General features: G+C 35.0%; 1 protein-coding gene across 3 annotated transcripts in view; it reads left to right on the forward strand.

The window, feature by feature from the left end:
- LOC110377805 (uncharacterized) overlaps positions 1–16,106 on the forward strand; it is a 74,653-nt gene extending 58,547 nt beyond the window's left edge. For all 3 annotated transcript variants that reach the window (XM_049852391.2, XM_021336825.3, XM_049852392.2), the window contains 8 exons: positions 2,276–2,433; positions 3,546–3,733; positions 5,444–5,612; positions 7,950–8,181; positions 9,534–9,898; positions 10,121–11,162; positions 11,237–11,301; positions 11,622–16,106. In XM_049852391.2, coding sequence (XP_049708348.2) covers positions 2,276–2,433; positions 3,546–3,733; positions 5,444–5,612; positions 7,950–8,181; positions 9,534–9,898; positions 10,121–11,162; positions 11,237–11,301; positions 11,622–11,708 — 2,306 coding nt within the window. In that variant the 3' untranslated portion in view covers positions 11,709–16,106. The remainder of the gene's footprint in view (positions 1–2,275; positions 2,434–3,545; positions 3,734–5,443; positions 5,613–7,949; positions 8,182–9,533; positions 9,899–10,120; positions 11,163–11,236; positions 11,302–11,621) is intronic.
- Positions 16,107–19,033: the final 2,927 nt, after the last annotated feature.

Here is a 19,033-nt window from a genome sequence, read left to right on the forward strand (position 1 = left end):
TTCGTAACCTTTCCTCAAAACTGAATCATTTCCTTGTTGTTTCTATAGTCTTGACCTAAATATATCTTAGTGTTAAAATGAATGTAGGTAGGTATGTATTTGTGATATACTTATGATTTCAACCTACCTACAATTATTGCGCAGAAGACCTATCTCGGTACAAAACATACCTTTTGAATTGTATAAACACTGTGACTCACCAAATTAGAATATTAATTTCATATAAATGGCAGAAGTGGATAGGCTAAGCTATGTTTAATGATGAAGAATCGTGCAACAAAGTTGCGGTCACTTAAGTATATTCTTCTCACAAGTGGGTTCAAGGTAAGACTTAATACTGATGAATGTAATGTATAAACATGAGCAATGCTTTCTCCAACATGTAGTCGGTATATTGATTTTGTGACGTGAAACTGCAATATGTATTAAGCAACATTGTTGCACGTCGTTGCCTACAATGTGACAGCTCCCCCGCCCAGATATTTGGGCTCGCAATAAATTTATGATCGCTGTCGATTAAACGACGATCAGCCGATGATTTGAGAACTGCCGACTTACAATGTACCGTGCTGAGGATCCGCCGGTTACTGGACGCCGCCAATAAACTGGTGCAAAGTGCAAATCTATTCATAGTGCCCGCTCACATATTCGTGTCACTATTAGTTTGCCCGAGAAATGTAACATGCATTTCATTAATCGCGTTTTACATAATAATACGTCTGCATTATCTGCATCCAATAATTTTATTTGTGTGCTGCATTATAAATTATACATCACAAGAAATGTACATTTATATGTAGGTACAAATGTCTTATACAACAATATGTATGGAAGTGCGTCATATTTTTTTGGCTATGATAACGATTAGCATCCATTGTTGGACTATTAGTGCTGCTTAACCGACAGTAAAATATTTGCTTTTTATGGCTTTGAAAACCAATAGAATTTTGTTGTTACACTTAAAAGGATTAAATACAATTAGCGGAGTGTTGCAATGTAACATATTTGTCTATCAATATAAAATCCGGTCGTGTATAGTAACGTGAGTGCGCGCACGCACGTGCGCCGCCATGCTCCTGCGCTTAGGGCGCCAACACACTGCATTGCGAATTCAGTTATTTTAGTTCCAATGTCATCGCAGACAGCGTGAACGAGTCATTACGCGGTGCGGTAATAAAGCCATAACCTTATCCAACATGACTAAATCACAATTTAGAAATATCGTTTTACGATCCTATTAAACTATGATTGAATATGAAAACATGTGACATACAATTTACTTTTTGTGATGCAAGTTATGTGTCTTGCTATTATAGTTAATTTGTTAATAGATATAGTTATACTTGATGATATTTAATAGACGTAGGTACGCTTGATATAATCGCTTGCATAAATTTAAAGCTGTCGCCTGTTCAGCATTTTTATAGGCAGATTATAAAACTGCATTCGTTTTTGTAGTTTAAGATAAGCAAATAGACTGTTTTCATTAAACATTGCATAACAATGGCCGAAGGTTTTTGCGCAACAATTTCTGTCCCGTATTTCTATCTAACCTGTCAAATCTTTTCATTCCTTCGTTGAAAGATTAAAAAATAAAAAGAGTATAACTAACCACGTGTCTGTTTAAATCGGCATGTTCCGTGAAAGCAATATTCAATTCCAGTTGAAAATTGAACTGTCGGCCTCAACGTTTATTTTTACAAAAATAATTGAAACACGGCGGTTGAGGTTTGAAAGACATTTCGGGATGATTCCGATAGATTTGTTATTTTTGCAATTGGCTGTTAGTTTGATAGCTGGCTGGTACGATACGAACTCGGGCCATTAAATTGTCACAGCTGCTTTGGTGTTCGAAAAATAATTTGTGCACCGTACCAAATAGTTAAAGTTTTTATTACATTTCGATGACAATGGTTTTATTTGAGGGTATTCTTCATAATATTCGTGCGATATTTTAATTCTTGAATTCTTCTAGGAAACTGTGATGGAGTGTTTGTAGCCAGCAAGGACAACAAGAAGTATTTATACAAATAGTATTTAATAGGTACATTTATTAATGGCCCAGGCCTACCTCACTTGGAAAAGGATTGAACGTCAATCGACATAGTCCAGGTTTCCTTGAGATGAAATTATTAAAGCTTCTAAGTAGGTACTTCGACATCAATAATATAATTGTTAATATTCAATAAGACCATATTTATTAACTAACTCCATTAATTGTATCTAGTAGGTAGGTACGCAGTTATAATATTGACAAGCTTTTATTCTACCACAGTGTTCGGTGACTCCATCGGTCAGTCCCCTCAGGAGTTCAAACCGGACTCCATGTTGAAGGTGCTGAGCATGTTCAACGGCTTCCTGATCACCACCACCTACCGAGGCATCATTGTGGTGGCCTCCCAAAATGTGCACCAGTATCTTGGATACACTGAGGTAAATTGCTTTTGTTTCATAGATAAGTATAGTTATCGGCACGGATATTGAGCTCTCGGCGGAAGAGTGGGGATCGCTTTGCGCACTGTACACATAATGCCTTATGTGTACAATAGTGTGTGCAATAAACCAATAAATCGCTTCTGCGCAGGTGAAGGTCAGGGCTCAATATCCCTGCCGATGATTATATTTTGTGGTTATTTCACTCTATTTTATCCAGTGTGGCGAAGTTGTCTCCATATGTTATTTTATCTAACGTACCATATCAAGAGATTTGATCGCCATCTCAAGCTAAACCAATTACGATTAGGTACTATGCAATTATTTTTACTTATCAATGGCAATTACTTATCACCGTAATTAAACTTTCAATGACAAATATAAGCTGATTACAATTTCAAACTGTCGGCAGTAGTCGAGGGCATTGAAATAATCACTTTTGTATTCTGCTACTTGAAACTGAGGCTCCATGTGTATGATTATTATCTTTTTAAACGGTGTCGTGTATCCTCCGACATTTAGTAAAAACTAGTACCTAGACGCAAGTGACGTCTTGAAGCAACAGCTGTTCTTAATAATATTCAACGAATATTTCCACTACGTCAGTCGTATTCTGTTATCGCTAAGGATAAAATAAATATCTATTGTTGTTTGGTAACAAACTAATTTTATTTACACAGATTTTGCATATTGTAATGTTCCCCAATCTTCTAATTGGGCAAAGTATGTACATTTTATTTTCCAAACAATGAAATACTATGTACGTAATATTCTAAAAGCTTTTGTGTCGTATTCACCGAATAAAAACCCGTTATCATTTGTGTCCGAAAATAGCGTAGTGTTGCTAATTTGTAAACTGTCATAATGTCAAACTCGTAGATGTGATCCGTCGAAGCGGCGGTCGTCCAATAGATCTGCGCATCATACACCCTGCCAAACCCATCTAAATTATTCATTCTAAATCTTAATTATTAAATAGGACGACAAACATAGTACATACCTAGTAAGTAATTGTTTTACAGCCCTGGTTATCGTCTTCTTTATTATTCCCATGTATAAAATGGTCCCACGGATTTAAAATAAAACTAATCTATATTATGTACTCTCAACAGCTCGATTTGCTCGGCCAGAACCTTTTGAACATAACCCATGAAGATGATCGAGCTATGCTGCGAGAGCAACTAATGCCCAAGAGCCAAACTCTTGGCCCCAATGGAGAACTCATGATTATGGATGAACCTGATGCCATTCGCAAAGCTGAAGAAGCTCTGGCCCAGGAGAAGAGGCAATTTATAATAAGGTGGGTAAAACCCGTCAAGAAGTAAGTGTAAGTCAGGGCAAGGTGAAAGTTAAGACACTTTCTTCTTTATTAGTCTTTCTTCATAGGGACGTTTGAGAAGATTGTTCATCCCTCAATAAAGCTTTTGTTATTTTTGCATAATTGACCAGACGTCAAGCTTGCTTAATGCCATCGAACAAGCTACGTGGGTGTACCATAGCCTGTACTCCCCGGTTCTGACGCGTAATGCTAACGTGTGCTGTGTTTTACCATACATATTTATAGATATCTATCAACATTTGCGAATGTATATGAAGCCTTAGCATTTGTCATTTTTCCTTAAAAGCGAATTTTATTACAAGATGCTACATAGCGAGCAGAGTTATCCTTATCCACAATGAGTACATTAACATGTTAATTATTACCGGCGTTAAAAAATAATTGATATTTATGATATACATTGCTTGTCTTTACCAACCGTGTAACTTCATATCACCATTTCTTAAGGACCGTAGATTTTTTTTCACATTTTGTAGACTTCTCGAAGTAAAGTCGATTAGTATGAACTTTTTGACAACGCTTATCGCTTGTTTTATTTCATAACAGTAGTAATGCAACACCGTATACTATTATTATAGTTTATTCTTTATTGTTACTATTTTTGTATTATTACACATAGCTTACACATTATCATTAGTCGTTATGTCGTCGGTTTTAAAATCCTTATGAAACCGGTTATAACGACTGTATATCGCGGGCAGAGTAAAAGCCTTTTGAATGGTAATGCCTAATCTGTGGACAAATTCAGATTAGTATAATATCTGGATAATGTTGATTTTAACAGCCTGTTAATCTATAGTTCATATATTTGTATACTTGTAAACCTTTTAGGTTTGTGTTGTGTTTACCTAAAATTCAGGTATTCTTCTCGACTTGACAAAAGAGCAAATTAATAATAATTTTACCTATGAAAATATTTACAATCAACAATAGTCCACCTTCCATTACCAAAACTTACCGAAAACATTCAACATTTTCGGAAACTTGTACAAAGGGTGTTGCAAAACTTCGCCCTCCGTTCTTTTTTCAGTTCCCAAATTGTTCTAATAGCTGAGCGCTGATTGGTTGTTTTCCTGAAGCCATATTTTTTATATAAGAATGTTGGAATCTGCGGTTACTGCGCGTGACTGTGATTTTCAACCTCATAAGCCCGTTAAGCTTGCAACTCTCATAATACTTTCGAATTTCACCGTGCAAGGTCATTTAAGTTCAGTTAAGGAGTTCTTTCAAAATGAAGGTTAAGTGCTCACAGATGATTGAAAAAAGGAAAGCGCATCAACTTTCAATTAGGTAAAGACCTTATTGCTCATCCAGACTACGCGAAGTATATTTATCTTTTATTGGAAACTAACTTATTTCATAAAAGAGAATGCTATACTTCCCTTTACCTATGTACTTCAATTGATTTGTATCGCAGTTTCAAACTTTTAAGTTGTAATAAAGGTTGTTAAGTCTCAGTCTCCTGGCGCAGTTTAAAAGTAGTTAGCTTTATAAACTTTTACTTTGTCATTATTTATTTATTCTTTAGTTCAATAGTTTTTCAATTTGCGAATTTATTCAATTGCTGGCGCGCGAGGATCAAGATTTTTATACTGGAGTGTTTTAATTAGATTATGTTTTTTGGTGGTTGCTGCGCTATTCTTTTTCATGGGATCGTTTACGAATTGGCAGGCTGAAGAAGTTAGGCCAGCGGTCTGAGCCGAACCAGTACATCACGTGCCACGTGGAGGGTTCGCTGAGGAAGTCTGACCGCGCGTGCCGTGGCTACAACCGCTGCTGTCAGATCGTGCGCCGTGCTCGCGCCCGCTCTGAGAACCCTTGCTCCAGTGGAAACGATATCGTAAGTACCAGTTTCTTTATTAGCTATCTTTTATCCGCGCCCCAAGAGCTTCTCACACTCTCCAAACTCTTATAAATACTTTCCAAACTCTGACAAAATGCCTGTTCTGTCTCCAGGGTCTATCTGTTTACCAAAATACAGGTCATTTAATTTCTAGCCATTTTTTGGGACCTTCTCAGGGTTTTTAGAGCTTTCGGGGAAACATAAGTATTTATTTCTAAAGAACGGCATCCAGCTGTTCAAACTCTCTGATCCTTAAATTCAGTTTCTTTATTTAATCTTATTGCCATTTGCTACTGCCGATGGCAATGGAGTCAACATTTTATCAAATACATAGTTGAACCTTTTGTCATCCTAAAATCAGAGCCATAATATGCAATGTGTCATTACATCAGCTCACGTAATCTTTCAATACACGCCATAATTTGAACCCAGTTAGACCAAAGAAAAGGACATTTATAGCCTTTGCATTGCGAACTGCCACACTTTGCACTCATTTCGTCGCTCGGAAAATCTGTAATGGACCTGGCACAACTTTTAGGACGATTTTCATTCACCATAAGTAGAATATTTTCCGTTAATCTGCTGAAAGTATTAACTGCAATGAGTTAATCTTTGCGAAGTTTTCTTAATCTGTAATATTTTGATAATGTTCATGTTAAACAGCTCTGTATCTGCCTTGCCTCTTTCCCACTATGTAGTAGTCGGCTTCACTACATCTCATATGTCAAATAGTAACTTTCCGTAATTAGTTTAAAGGGCTCCTTACAAACGAGACATGAGAAATGACGCAACAGGTAGTGAGGTGTCAACTTCGAGCATTTAAATCGATTGCAGCTCTCATAAGCAACAATTTGTAATAGTGAGGCGATTCTATTGAGACCGAGTTGACACTTATCGCTCGATATAGCAGGAAATACTGTGAAATCATGTGCTTAAGGTACCTGATCTGATTTTATGAACTGGGTTCTTTCCGCGGTCATTGTTCAAAGGTTTAAGTTGAAGGTTAATATAATCGAAGCTTCGAGATCGAATTGAAGGAATGGATAGTAGTCAATACTTTTATGAGATAGTAATAATTGCAATGAAGATGTAACACAGAGTTTAAGAGTGATAAAAGTATTTAAAGATGTTCTTACAATTTTGAAAGTGAATAGGTAATAATAGAACTATATTGAGAAAGGTTTTAAAAATACCCGTGGCTTGGTAATTCGAAGGAAAGCAAAATTGAAAACTTTTTTATAATATGTAGCTAACTTACGAGCTTGGAAGAAACCCCTTTTATAAATATCTCACAAAAGTTTATCTATAATGATATTGTATTGTTATTGTAATAATTACAAAAAAAAACAAAAATACTATTTTTACAACTCAAAAACTACTGGACCGATTTTAAAACCTTTTTTTCATCATCAGAAAGCTACATTATCTGCGTGTAACGTAGGCTATATTTTATTCCGGTACGGGCAGTATTTCCCACGGGACGCGGTTAAAACCACGATAAAATAACTAGCTTCAAATATTATCGGGAAACTTCGACAAATTCGTGGCGATCTCATAAAAAAATTGCGTAATCGATTCCACTAGTTAAATAACATTAAGCAACGTTGGTCGTTTCCCGTAATCAGTCTTAATATTTTGTACTCCCTTTCCTTAAACCCCCTCTCTTTGTTTGCGCAACAGTATTACAAAACTAAAAATACTTTTCTCGCAAATGGGAACGTGATTTTGAAAATAATATAACTTCAGCCCGTGTCCAAATGTTACTGAATTAGCTTATCCACGGTAACACTTCTTAAACTTGGTAACTTGACACTTAAAATAGCTAAATGACCCTTATGATCAGAGGTATAATAAGAATTTGGTCAGAAATAGCACCCCCTTATAAGGAAAATTAGTTAACCACTTAAGTTAGTTATGTTAGCAATTTGGCATTAGAAGTACAAGTCATAAAGTCTTTGTCAAGCTTGGTTGTCTATAAAAACCGATCAAACTCGAGTTTGACTTACCCATCGATGGTTCCGTACATAGGATTGATGGAATTTGGACATTTCTTATAAGAAATAGGTGTCTTTATTTCATATAAGCTGATACACCTGATTGAGTACTGTAAGTCATCAACAGCAGGCTGATGCCGTCTTCTATATGTGACTCACGTTAATAATACCTAGCTAGACTCTAAATAAAACATTAACAGATCACTGTAACAACTCAAGGACACTACTAGCGTGACTCTACTTTAAGAATTTTCTCGCCCATTGTTTAACAAATGCAACGACAAATTGTTTCCTCGTCGATTAATCAATAATTACTATAGCTAATTGAAATCTTTTGTAGGTGTTTATAGGTGTTGTGCGACCCACGAGCGAGACTTTCATCAACGAGAGTGCTCTTGAGTCATACCGCATGGAGTATCGCACCCGGCACTCGATCGACGGCGAGATAATCCAGTGCGAGGCGCGCATCGCTCTCGTCACGGGCTACATGACGCACGAAGTCAGCGGAGTCAACGCGATGAACTTCATGCACCGCGACGATGTCCGCTGGGTCATCATCGCGCTCCGAGAGAGTAAGTGCAGCCGCGAACCAATTGTTCCCTAAGCCTGCCGACGTTGGTTTCGGCACGCGCGCCTTCACTACATACCTATTGCACCCAATCTTTCAATTTTTCAGTGCACACTTTTCCACGAGCGCATTCGATTTATTTGAAAAGGTTACACAAGAAATCACCCGCATATGTATGTATTAGGTACACTAAACTAAAATTGCAAGCAAATAACCTCATAAAAGATAACTTTGAAAAATGAAGAAGGTTATCTGAAATGATGTATGATGTAAATGTAAATAAAAGGTTGATAAGGATTTGTTTAGAAGTTTTGTGATTGTTAGTTCTTTTCTTAGTTGAAATATGTTAACATCGACCTTTGAGCTTAGGTCACGAGATTGACACGGTTTACATGAAGGTAGGTGACCAATGCGAGCAGATGTTATCTACTCCTTGTAATGACTATAGTTATTATACTTACATAATGTAGCTTCAGTACTGTTCAATGTTAGGATGGAAAATTACGACAACTTAGAGTAGTTAGAATACATTAAGATCTAGATTTCTGGTTATAAAATAGGTTTTTTTTTCAATTCGTTTAGTGCAGCTTATTTTCAGATAAAATATAATATTAGTAAATTAATGAAAGAACCCGGCAGATATACCCATCTTTAAAATACCAATCGAGTGTTTCATTTGAATAAAATGTGCTTACTGAAAATGACTGTTCAGCTACTAATATCGATTTGAGAATTGCGTGCGCGCAAAACCACTTACTGAAATTTTACTATTGTTTATGTTTGTATTTTATGCGCTTCGTCAATTTGTTTTAGGTTTACACATAATTCTGTTTATTTTGGAATCTATTCTAAATAATTACGCAATATTCTCTGGTACACTGCTGAGGTGTATCTATACTTTGTCGTAAACAGCATTTGAAAATGTCACTTGACGCCTCATAAGGAAATATATAACTAATCAGACGGCTGTATTATCTAGTGGTACTTGTTTACCGCCTGAACATCTGCTATATCTATCGCTATTTTATTGTATAAACTGTTATTACTTCAGATAACCACTTTCTAATTTTCCATCTCACGGTACAACGACAATCTACACTTAAACCCTGATTACATACACTTGTAGGTTCAACTATCCTAGAACACAAACTTTTCTTTCTTTCTATACCTGTCCAAAACAACGATAGCGCCATTTACCAGCAAACAAAATATACGTGAACTACGCAATGCTATGAGTGCGATTATATTTTGTACTTATCTTGCCTGGCTGCTATGCGAAATTCTTATTTAAGACTATAGCGATCGTAGCTCATCTTTTAAATTAAGACGAATACAACTCTTCGTTTTTCTTTTCAGTGTATGACCAGCATAGGCTATTCGGAGAGTCATGCTACCGTTTAATCGCGAAGAACGGCCAGTCCATCTACATGAGAACCCGCGGTTGCCTGGAGGTAGACAAAGAGACAAGAGCCGTCACCAGCTTTGTCTGCACCAACACGGTAGTCAACGAGGAAGAAGGGAAGCAGCTCATCAAACTCATGAAGCAAAAGTTTGCTATGATGGTGATCAGCAAAGAAGATGTTGCACCAGCTGAGAAGCCAGCGAATAATGAAATAGCACCTCCACCAGTAAATGAGAATGTAGAAGAATTACAAGATGAAGAAGAGGAAGAGGAGGAGGATGAGGATGAGGATGACGAAGACGATTCCGATGAAGAAGACGTGAGTATACCGCACAAAGTTCTCTTACTCGCGATAGTCATTGAATTGGTTAGTCCCGTTATTACAGTAAACAAATTCTATTAGAAAAGACCCGTTGTTATCTGTAGTGTGACAAACAACTTAAATAAAATATTTCGATGTTTAATGTGTTTTAAAATTCTTATCGATTACTGTGATTTTATGTACCTACGTACCTAATCAATACTGTGTGTTCTATTTCAGCAAACTGATGAAGACCAAGATGCACTAGTTGAGGATCCACGGCGTTTGGAAGAAGTCATTTTACATCTGGTGACCAACTTGCCGTCGCCTTCTTCAAATGACAGCGATGATGATGGCTGTTCAGGTGCGTCATCCGAGAAGAGCATGTCGCCACACCGACTCACTATAATACCACCTAACAGAGAAAGGATTGTCAGTGCAATCGAGAAGATCTACAGCGTTGTCAAATATTTCCAAAAAGGTTCAAGACGCCGACAAAATGTTACTTTTGAGAACAGAACCCGCCATGGTAATGGAGTACGTAAGCGTAAACAAAATAAATCTAACCGTAATAAACGTTCCAACCGAATTAAAACTGCAAATATAAACGTACCTGTAGTCAGCAGTATGCCTGTGGCACAGCCAGCACCAGCTGCTCAAAACGTGACTTCTACAATACAAGAGATTCCCACTGCTCAGCCCATGAACGATTCTGGAAAGTCCATGGTAAACCACGTGTCTCCAACAGACTATGTGAACTATGGGGCTTCGACAAGCTCATTCTCTAATTTGGAGTTTATGTACCCGAACAATAACAAAAGTGGGGAAGACTATTTGAATGAGCAACTCAACTGCACAGATGATAATGAAACGCCAAACCCATACCCTGATGTGGATATTTTACTGGAAGAGTTTTTGAAGGAGCAATGCAACAGCACAGATGAGAATGCATATTGTGCCACAGAACTGGCAATGAGTGCAACGATGGCTGGTTTCGAGGAGGCAGCCAGCGCCTTGCCAATGATGCCGCAGCCGGCCTCTAGCTGCGTCGAACGCGGAACTAAACGGCCGGCTTCAAACGACTTTGAAGACTTCGGTCCGGTTTTCAAGAAAACGAGAACTGAAGAACAATTAGTAAGGGAACATGAACCAACAGAAGATGGAAGCATACCAGAAGATATAAGCATACCAGAAGATGGAAGCATAACAGACGATGGAAGCATACTAGAAGATGGAAGCACACCAGAAGATGCGCTTGCTACGCTCGACCATTTGTTATCTCGTTAGTATTTCTCTTTGGAATCTAGTCGTTCCTTATAACAAAATGTACTTGACTAACTGTTCTTCATTTTGCAGTTATCAACTTAGAGGAAATCAATGCTCTAATCGCATCATTGACGCCAGACGAATTTCCCGACTTGGTGAGTTCTTCATGGTTTTACCCTTAAATCAATAAATAAAGATTCGTTTATGTGGTGCTTAATTTTCACAGTTTAAAAGGCATATCAACCTAAATATGTCCTAACTTATTGCAAAGGTTCAATTATTTAATAATTTCTTGCAATTACAATAGGTAATAATAAGATACAATATTGTTTTAAAGCAACTTTTTAAATTTACAGTATTTAATCTATTTGGTTGACAGTTTTATAGTGTCTGATGGAGATATAAAATAGTACAACAGACTTTAGCCACTAAATGCACCTGCAAAATTATACTCAATGTGCATAAATATTTCCAGGAACCGGACGAAGTGGAGGACTTTCTAAGTCATTTAGATACGTTACGACGGATGCAACGAATTCTCGAGAATCCGGGAGAAGAATAAGCAGCCCGTTATTCACATGCTAGTAGTTTTTTGGAACAAAACTACCAATATGGTAGTTCGATCAAACTTTTTTTTCTTTTTCTAATTTTAAACACAGCTGCAGCTGTGTTTTTAGAAATATTTCTTTTGTGTTTATATTTTTGTAACATATTAATCTGTTCACTACGATATTTTCTGAGACCTATGCGTAACGCATAGTCATCAAAATGTACTTGGAGTCAAAGTCAAGTCGAAAAGATCTCGGTTTTTGTTATTATTTCAGTGTCATGGTAGACGATAAGATATATTTAGTTAATAGGTACTTGTGTAGTATCGGATTTAGTGTCATTCACCCTTAATTTCAAGCTGTTCAAATGTCAGGATCGCTGAACCAGCTACCTTTAGTTGCTACCAATTGATACCCTCGTGGTTTTAAATATTCAGCATCTAAAGTTGATAGCGATCCTGACGTAGACGTTAAAATTACGGGTCCTTGTAGTCACTGTTATGTTGTAATAGGTAGTTACTAAGCAAATTTTCATCATTGGCATTTAGTTCATGGTTTAAAATCGTGATGAAATTAAGTGCTCGTCAAGAGCTTTCTTCTGATGTTTTGTATCAACAATGTACATTGTTCATACAAAAGTGCCCATGCTCCTTTGATTTTTTCATTTTTCTATTCTTTTTTTACTGTATGCATGTTAAATCCTACTTAATCTATCGTTATGATACACAAAGCACGTGTTCAGTTCATTTACTAGTTTTTGCTTACTCAGCTCCCTCCAGCGACTGGACTATTACATATTATCACTAAATATTCATTAAAAATATAACGTCCTCTCGTTCAATCATTTGACGTTGACACCCTTGTTAGGACAAGTTAAACCTACACATTTAATGTAGCTCATATTGTAGGAGTTCACTGAACACCACGCAAAATGGCCCAATGCATTAAATAATTTTCATTTAGAAAATTTTCTTTAATAAGGGACCTATATTGCCAAAGTTATACAAAAAGTTAAAAAATTAAAACTAGTCACGTCAACCAGTAACTTTTTTATACGATGATAAAAGAATAACCTGAACTAATCCATGTCTTTTGCGTAAAACAAAACTTAGAAGCGAGTAATTATTTTTGACGTATCGTAAGACTGAGTATTTTTAATTGTTGTTTTTTCAAAATATGTTTAAGTGATTTACTTAGATTTACATTTCAGCATTTTGTAGTTGATTTTTTGATTTTTGTAGTTTATTAATATGACCCTTATTTAGGGAGCCATATTTTGTTAGGTTTATCTACGTCTGTTTAAGCATCACTGGACTCAGTGACATTGTGTTGCCATAGATTATATATTTACTAATCAAGCTACGCTACGTTGGAAGTTTCAGAAGCGGTCACAGTTCCCGCATACTGCAGGTTAAAAAATCTGCCGTGTGTTGGTACTTTAAATTAAGTAATTGTTACAAATTATCAATCAAAAAATCCAGTGACGCCTATTAAGACATTTATTTTTAATATTTTGTCGATTTTGCCTGTACACTCAATACATAAGTATAATAAAGTGTTACTTCATGAGCGTTATATATTATTTTATTTTGTTATTCTTGTAAAACCTGTTGTTTTTTTGCCCATAAGAATTTCAGGGGCCATATGAGTATGGTGGTTTAAAAAGTTAATATAAAAAAGTATGGATATGCTACCAAACTTGCAAAATTTCTGGGAGAGTTAAATTCTTCTTGTAGTTAAATGTTGGTTTTCGCAGAAATAGATCTCATACTCGCATGTTGTTAGTACACATATGCACTGAGGAGCTATGTCTATCAACGGCGTGTTTTTTTATATCATTAGATTATAATATTGATGTTTAGACTACGTTTATGTTAGAGTATTTAAAATAATGAAATTGAGGAACTTACCCACATGGTCATTTATATTCTGATATTATGAAATCTATAACGTTTGCTTCAATTCTGAGTGCCAATCATTTTGTTATTTCAGAAACCTATTCATCCGACCAAATATCACAAAATTATGTCATTATTATACTTATTTATCCATTTTTAGGAACTCATTAATCGTTGTACCGTTTTTTACATTACTTAGTGGTAGTAATATTTAAACTAGTCTTGTAGTTACACTATAAAACTTGATGTTAATAATAAGGCCTGAATTTTTTGTCGCTATTTAAAATTCAAAATGAGCTGCTTAGTGTAAAAGTGGCGTATTTTAGGATTTAAGTACGTATGTATGCCAAATGTCCCGTAGTTAAAAGTATTTGAAGTCAATGTACCCTTTTATAATATAATATTACTTACAAAACTTACTTTTCCGCAAATGATTCTTACTGAAATAAACATTTTCTGTATCTGTGTATACTTTTGATAATTAATCTGTAGGTACAAAGCATAATTTACCTAGTGAAAATCATAAATACTACCCGGGATTTAATAAATTTTTCATATCCAAGAAATAAACTGAATAAACTAAACTTACATTTTATATAATCTCTACTACATATAATACGTAATGGTAATTTTAGATATATTTAAATATCGGTAGTTTTACCATATTGAATATAATTAAGTCGGCTTATTTCCATGCGTCCATAAATTGACATTCGGGCTTCTGCACACTACAGTAAGTACCTGGTCGGATAAAGTAAATGTTTTTTTTTATTGAGTGGCCGATTAACACAATTGCTTCTATTGTATTCAATTCGCTGGACTACTAATTTTAAGTAGTCATTTGTTTTGAGTTGTGGAACTTCGATGCAAGCTGTTTTTGTTTACACTCAGATATTGCAACTTGCACACAGAATAAACTGTCAGCCGATAGTTGTCCCGCTGGTTGGCTGATTTAAGGTAATTGTGAATCTAAGACATACCTAGATCTAAAGACATAATAATAAGGCCTTGATCAAGTAATGTAGTGTACAGAAGCCTATAAGAACTCCGCTAGGGATTCATATCTGTAATGGTTTCCGAATTTCTCCACCATAGAATAACAAAAAAATGTTTATATTTAAGGGATAACAATATAAATTGCGTAGTGTTGCGATTTAATGCCAGGTTACACCACTGCTCACTAAACACGACTTACACGAAAAAGTATTGCCACCGTCGATCAACTTCAAACGATTGATAGAATAGTGAGTAGTGGTGTAAAAAGGACTAATATATGTATAACATATAGAAATATATCGATGTTTCTTCACGGTGTCGTATCGTCAGTAGTAAGTAGTGATTAAAATCGAAGTAAATAATCAATTTGGTATTTTTGAAAATCGAATTGTTCGAATGAAAAGAAGGCTTTATAAAACTTTCTGTGAAGAGGAATATGACTAACAAAGATTTATATGTATGTACCTATTTTGGGATTTGTAGGTAGGACTTTTGGAATTAATACCACAGTTCAGAATGATTAAAGTCGAACTACTGGATATCTATTTGAATTTTCATCTTAAACATGAAATAGAATGGTCACAATTTTATCATCTGATTGTGTGCATCGAATGTAATATCCGACTTAATCCTTTTTAACACATTTATTATATAGAGGTATGAAGGCGACTGGCGACTAGGTACATATCATGCCAGCGAGAGCACCTACAGATCAGCTGGTAATCAGAAGATCAGAAAGCACATTGCTTGCTTGTATATGCTGACGGCACACAGTTACCGACACACTGATGGCGTACTTGTGTAGCAGCCTTTTCATACCTACACCATGCTCCACTTTTATGATACCTACTTACCTAATATCAACATCCGCTTGTGTTTTATCTTTCTTTACCATGATATTAAAACAATACCAATTGTTATTAGTTTACAAAATAGAAGGGAGAGATTAAACTCAGGTAGGTATCTAGTAGTAACTAAAGACATAAGGCTTATATCGAATATCTCAACTTTTTCTCAAAATCACTAAATTATAGAAGAAAACATTTGTCAAAAGGCAAAACATTTGTCTAGATAACACGTTTTGATACTTTTTTATACAAAAACACGGCACACGCAGGTTTTGGATAGAATACGATGTGAACTGAAAACTTCATGTTTATTCAGAAAAGGAATTATACAAAAACCTCTTAGACGTAATGAATTTAACTCAAAAATGAATATTCTTCGAAATTGCACTTTTCTAAATAGATGTGTAGGATGGATTCGATAAAAATCGTATTGTCAAAAAAAAAGTCTGAAATGGAAAAGACAGGATATTAAAATTATTAATAAAAGGTACGTAGTGATCTTCTATATTTTTAAACTACCTATAATTTGATGTATATCTATCTGTCTACGTATTATGAATGTATTTACATGTTATAAGCAGTTATTCACAACTAATTGGTAACCATTAAAACTTTGGATGATTCAATAGTTGTAATCTTTTGTGGGTAGTAAATAAAAATAATAAAAATGCATTATTGTTTTATTTGTTATAAGCAAGGTAAACATACTAAATAAAGTGCCACTATGTGCCACAAAAACTTACAGGTAATGATAGTTACTAGTGTATCTTAAACAATGACAAACAAATGTAGGTACTATCTGTTAAAACCAAGTACTAGTTAAAAAGTCCTAGGTACTGGTTTGTTCTAAACTAATAATTGTAGATCATTTGAAAACATTTCCTCTACTTACATTTAACGAAGTGTATTAATTATTGTGTACTATGCACTTATTACATAACATTATTAAGATACTAACCACAACAACGCACACCTCTGTGGACAATAAATGAATAAAAAGACCCTAAGAACTAAATATTTCGCAGCAACTCGTTTAGCACAATCCTTAAACATATGTATACAGGGTTACTTGTAAGTAGGGCTGCCATCCGTCCGGGTTTCCCCGGATTTGTCCTCGTTTGGAGGCCGTCCGGGGTCCGTCCGGGCGGGGTTTCAAGAAGTGTCCGGGGAAAACCCGGACACTTTTCATGTAAGGAAGCACTTCATTGAATTTCAGTATATGTTAATAGTAAATGGATTACAAATTAGGTATTATTTTGTTTAAGAAAAATCGTACTCGTTCGGGGAAAAAATGCGATTTACGCCAAATGTCCGGGTTTTTTTAATGATTGTCCGGGTTTGGAGAAATTCGAGATGGCAGCCCTACTTGTAAGTAGACCGCATCCTTTCATGAGGTGATAGTATAGGTCAATACGGACAAATTTGACCATGGGATACATTGGGCAAAAGTTAACCCGTTTGAAGATAATCGAATTTCAAGATCTTTTCTTTACAAGTAGTCTAGGTACACGTATAAATTTTTATTATTAGTTAAAAGTCTCGTTTTTGCGGATTTTTGTGTGTTTTGTTTGCCTTTTTGGATAGCTAGATAAATGTAGATGTTTTTTAAGTATTCTGCACAAAAAAATGAAGAGTAATATTTTTGAGAAAATAGCTACTAAAAAAGTAATTGCTGTTCGCTTTAATTTCCTGTGTGATTTGTACAGTTTTATGGTTTGTTATTATGAAGTGATTCATCTTCTATCCAAAAACACACAAAAATCCACGAAAACGAGATTTTTGACTAATAATCAAAATTAATACGTGTACCTAGACGACTGATCTTGAAATTCGATTATCTCGAAACGGGTTAACTAACCCAGGGTATCCCATGGTCAAATTTGTCCGTATTGACCTATACTATCACCTCCTGAAAGGATGCGGTCTACTTACCAGTAACCCTGTATATATCACCAGAAAGTAACAAGATCCGCAAGTTTGTAAGCTGAGGAAAATTTTCGTAGGATTGTAAACCAGAGATAAATTATTACAGGTAATTAGTCTCATAAACTAACGGATCCATTCGTAAGCTTCTAAACGGTTAGACCATCAACAGAAGATCAAAAAACACAATACTCTCTGATTGGTCGATATTAATATCGATATAATGTGACTTTGCAAAGTATTCGAATTTTGGTCTTGACACGGTCGAACGAATCCTACAAATGTTTAAATTAAACACCTGGGAAAATAAGCCTACGGATCTATCTTCCGCGGACCTATATGCGGTATGTTCGGAAGTAAGTATATCGATAATATGTATACCCATAGATTTAGTAATTCCTCAGATATGAATGAATGACTTATCCATTCCAATCCGCAGATTAATTCCCAACAATTGTATTTTTTTCTATTACTAAATGAAATAACACACTTTCTGTAGATACATTTCAGAAGTGATACTACACTAGTCCTTTTAATTAATTAAACACTTGACTAACTTTGGTTAACGAATTAAATTCTAACCAAATCTTTTCACCGTTTCTCTAAAATAAAGTAGTATCTACATACTATGTTACCTTAATGATATTAAAATTCGTTCTTCATTAAGGTACGCTTTGAATTCTTATCGCCGACTGCAACTGGCAACCGCACATGCCACGACTGCATGGACTGTTTTGTATGTATTTATATGAAAATGGTTTCATGTAAATACTTTCAAGGATTCAAAATGTACCTTTACTTATCGGCTAGCGTCCGCCAGAGAGATATTCTTACCCTAGGCAGAGCATCAGTCTTCTTACGTAAATACCTAGCCTCTTTTAATTATAATTAACTCTAATGATGTAATACTTAGCAGTAAAAACGATAATTTTGAAGACAATGTTTTACATTTAATGTAATCAAAATTACCTAATTGTTTTTTTATGTTTTATCTAATAAAAAATGCACTGTAAAATCTCGGAAATAATATAGCTTAAAGTAATTTTTATTGTCTTTGTGTTACTCCAAAAGTTTTTAAAATTGAAAAATGAATTGAATTGTAAGAACTTTCAGAGCTAAACAAAGACAATCACACTAAAAATTACGTATCGAGGTATGCTTTGTTGCGATTTAAGCTAGATTACGTGATTACATATGTATGGTATTACAATATTCTTAATGTAATTTCTAAATTTTTGCAGCATGCAATGTCCAAAAAAGTCTACTGAGGCAAATAGGTAATACTTAACCTAAAAAGATAAAAAAACATGGTTCTTTATTCGAATAATCTTTACCGACTTTACTTTAAAAAATAAAACAAAAAAACTAACCTACGTCATATATCCCATATAATATATTACCATAGGGAAAAAGTAAAAAAATAATAGTATAGAAAAATCTATATACCTACGCAACTAAATACTTAAAAAATCAATAACCTACGTTAAACGTGTAAATAGGGCAAAGACTATAAACCAATAATATAATAAATGGTTATTTACTTTATAAAATAGGGCCAACAACTTACATTACTATCAAGACTTCTAATTTTATTAAAAATACCTTAACAATTAAAATAATTTTCGCTCCGAATTATCAAGAGCATGCACTTACATGATGTAAAATCAGGAATCG

This window comes from Helicoverpa armigera, chromosome 1, assembly GCF_030705265.1.
Source record: "Helicoverpa armigera isolate CAAS_96S chromosome 1, ASM3070526v1, whole genome shotgun sequence".
NCBI classification, from domain to species: domain Eukaryota; kingdom Metazoa; phylum Arthropoda; class Insecta; order Lepidoptera; family Noctuidae; genus Helicoverpa; species Helicoverpa armigera.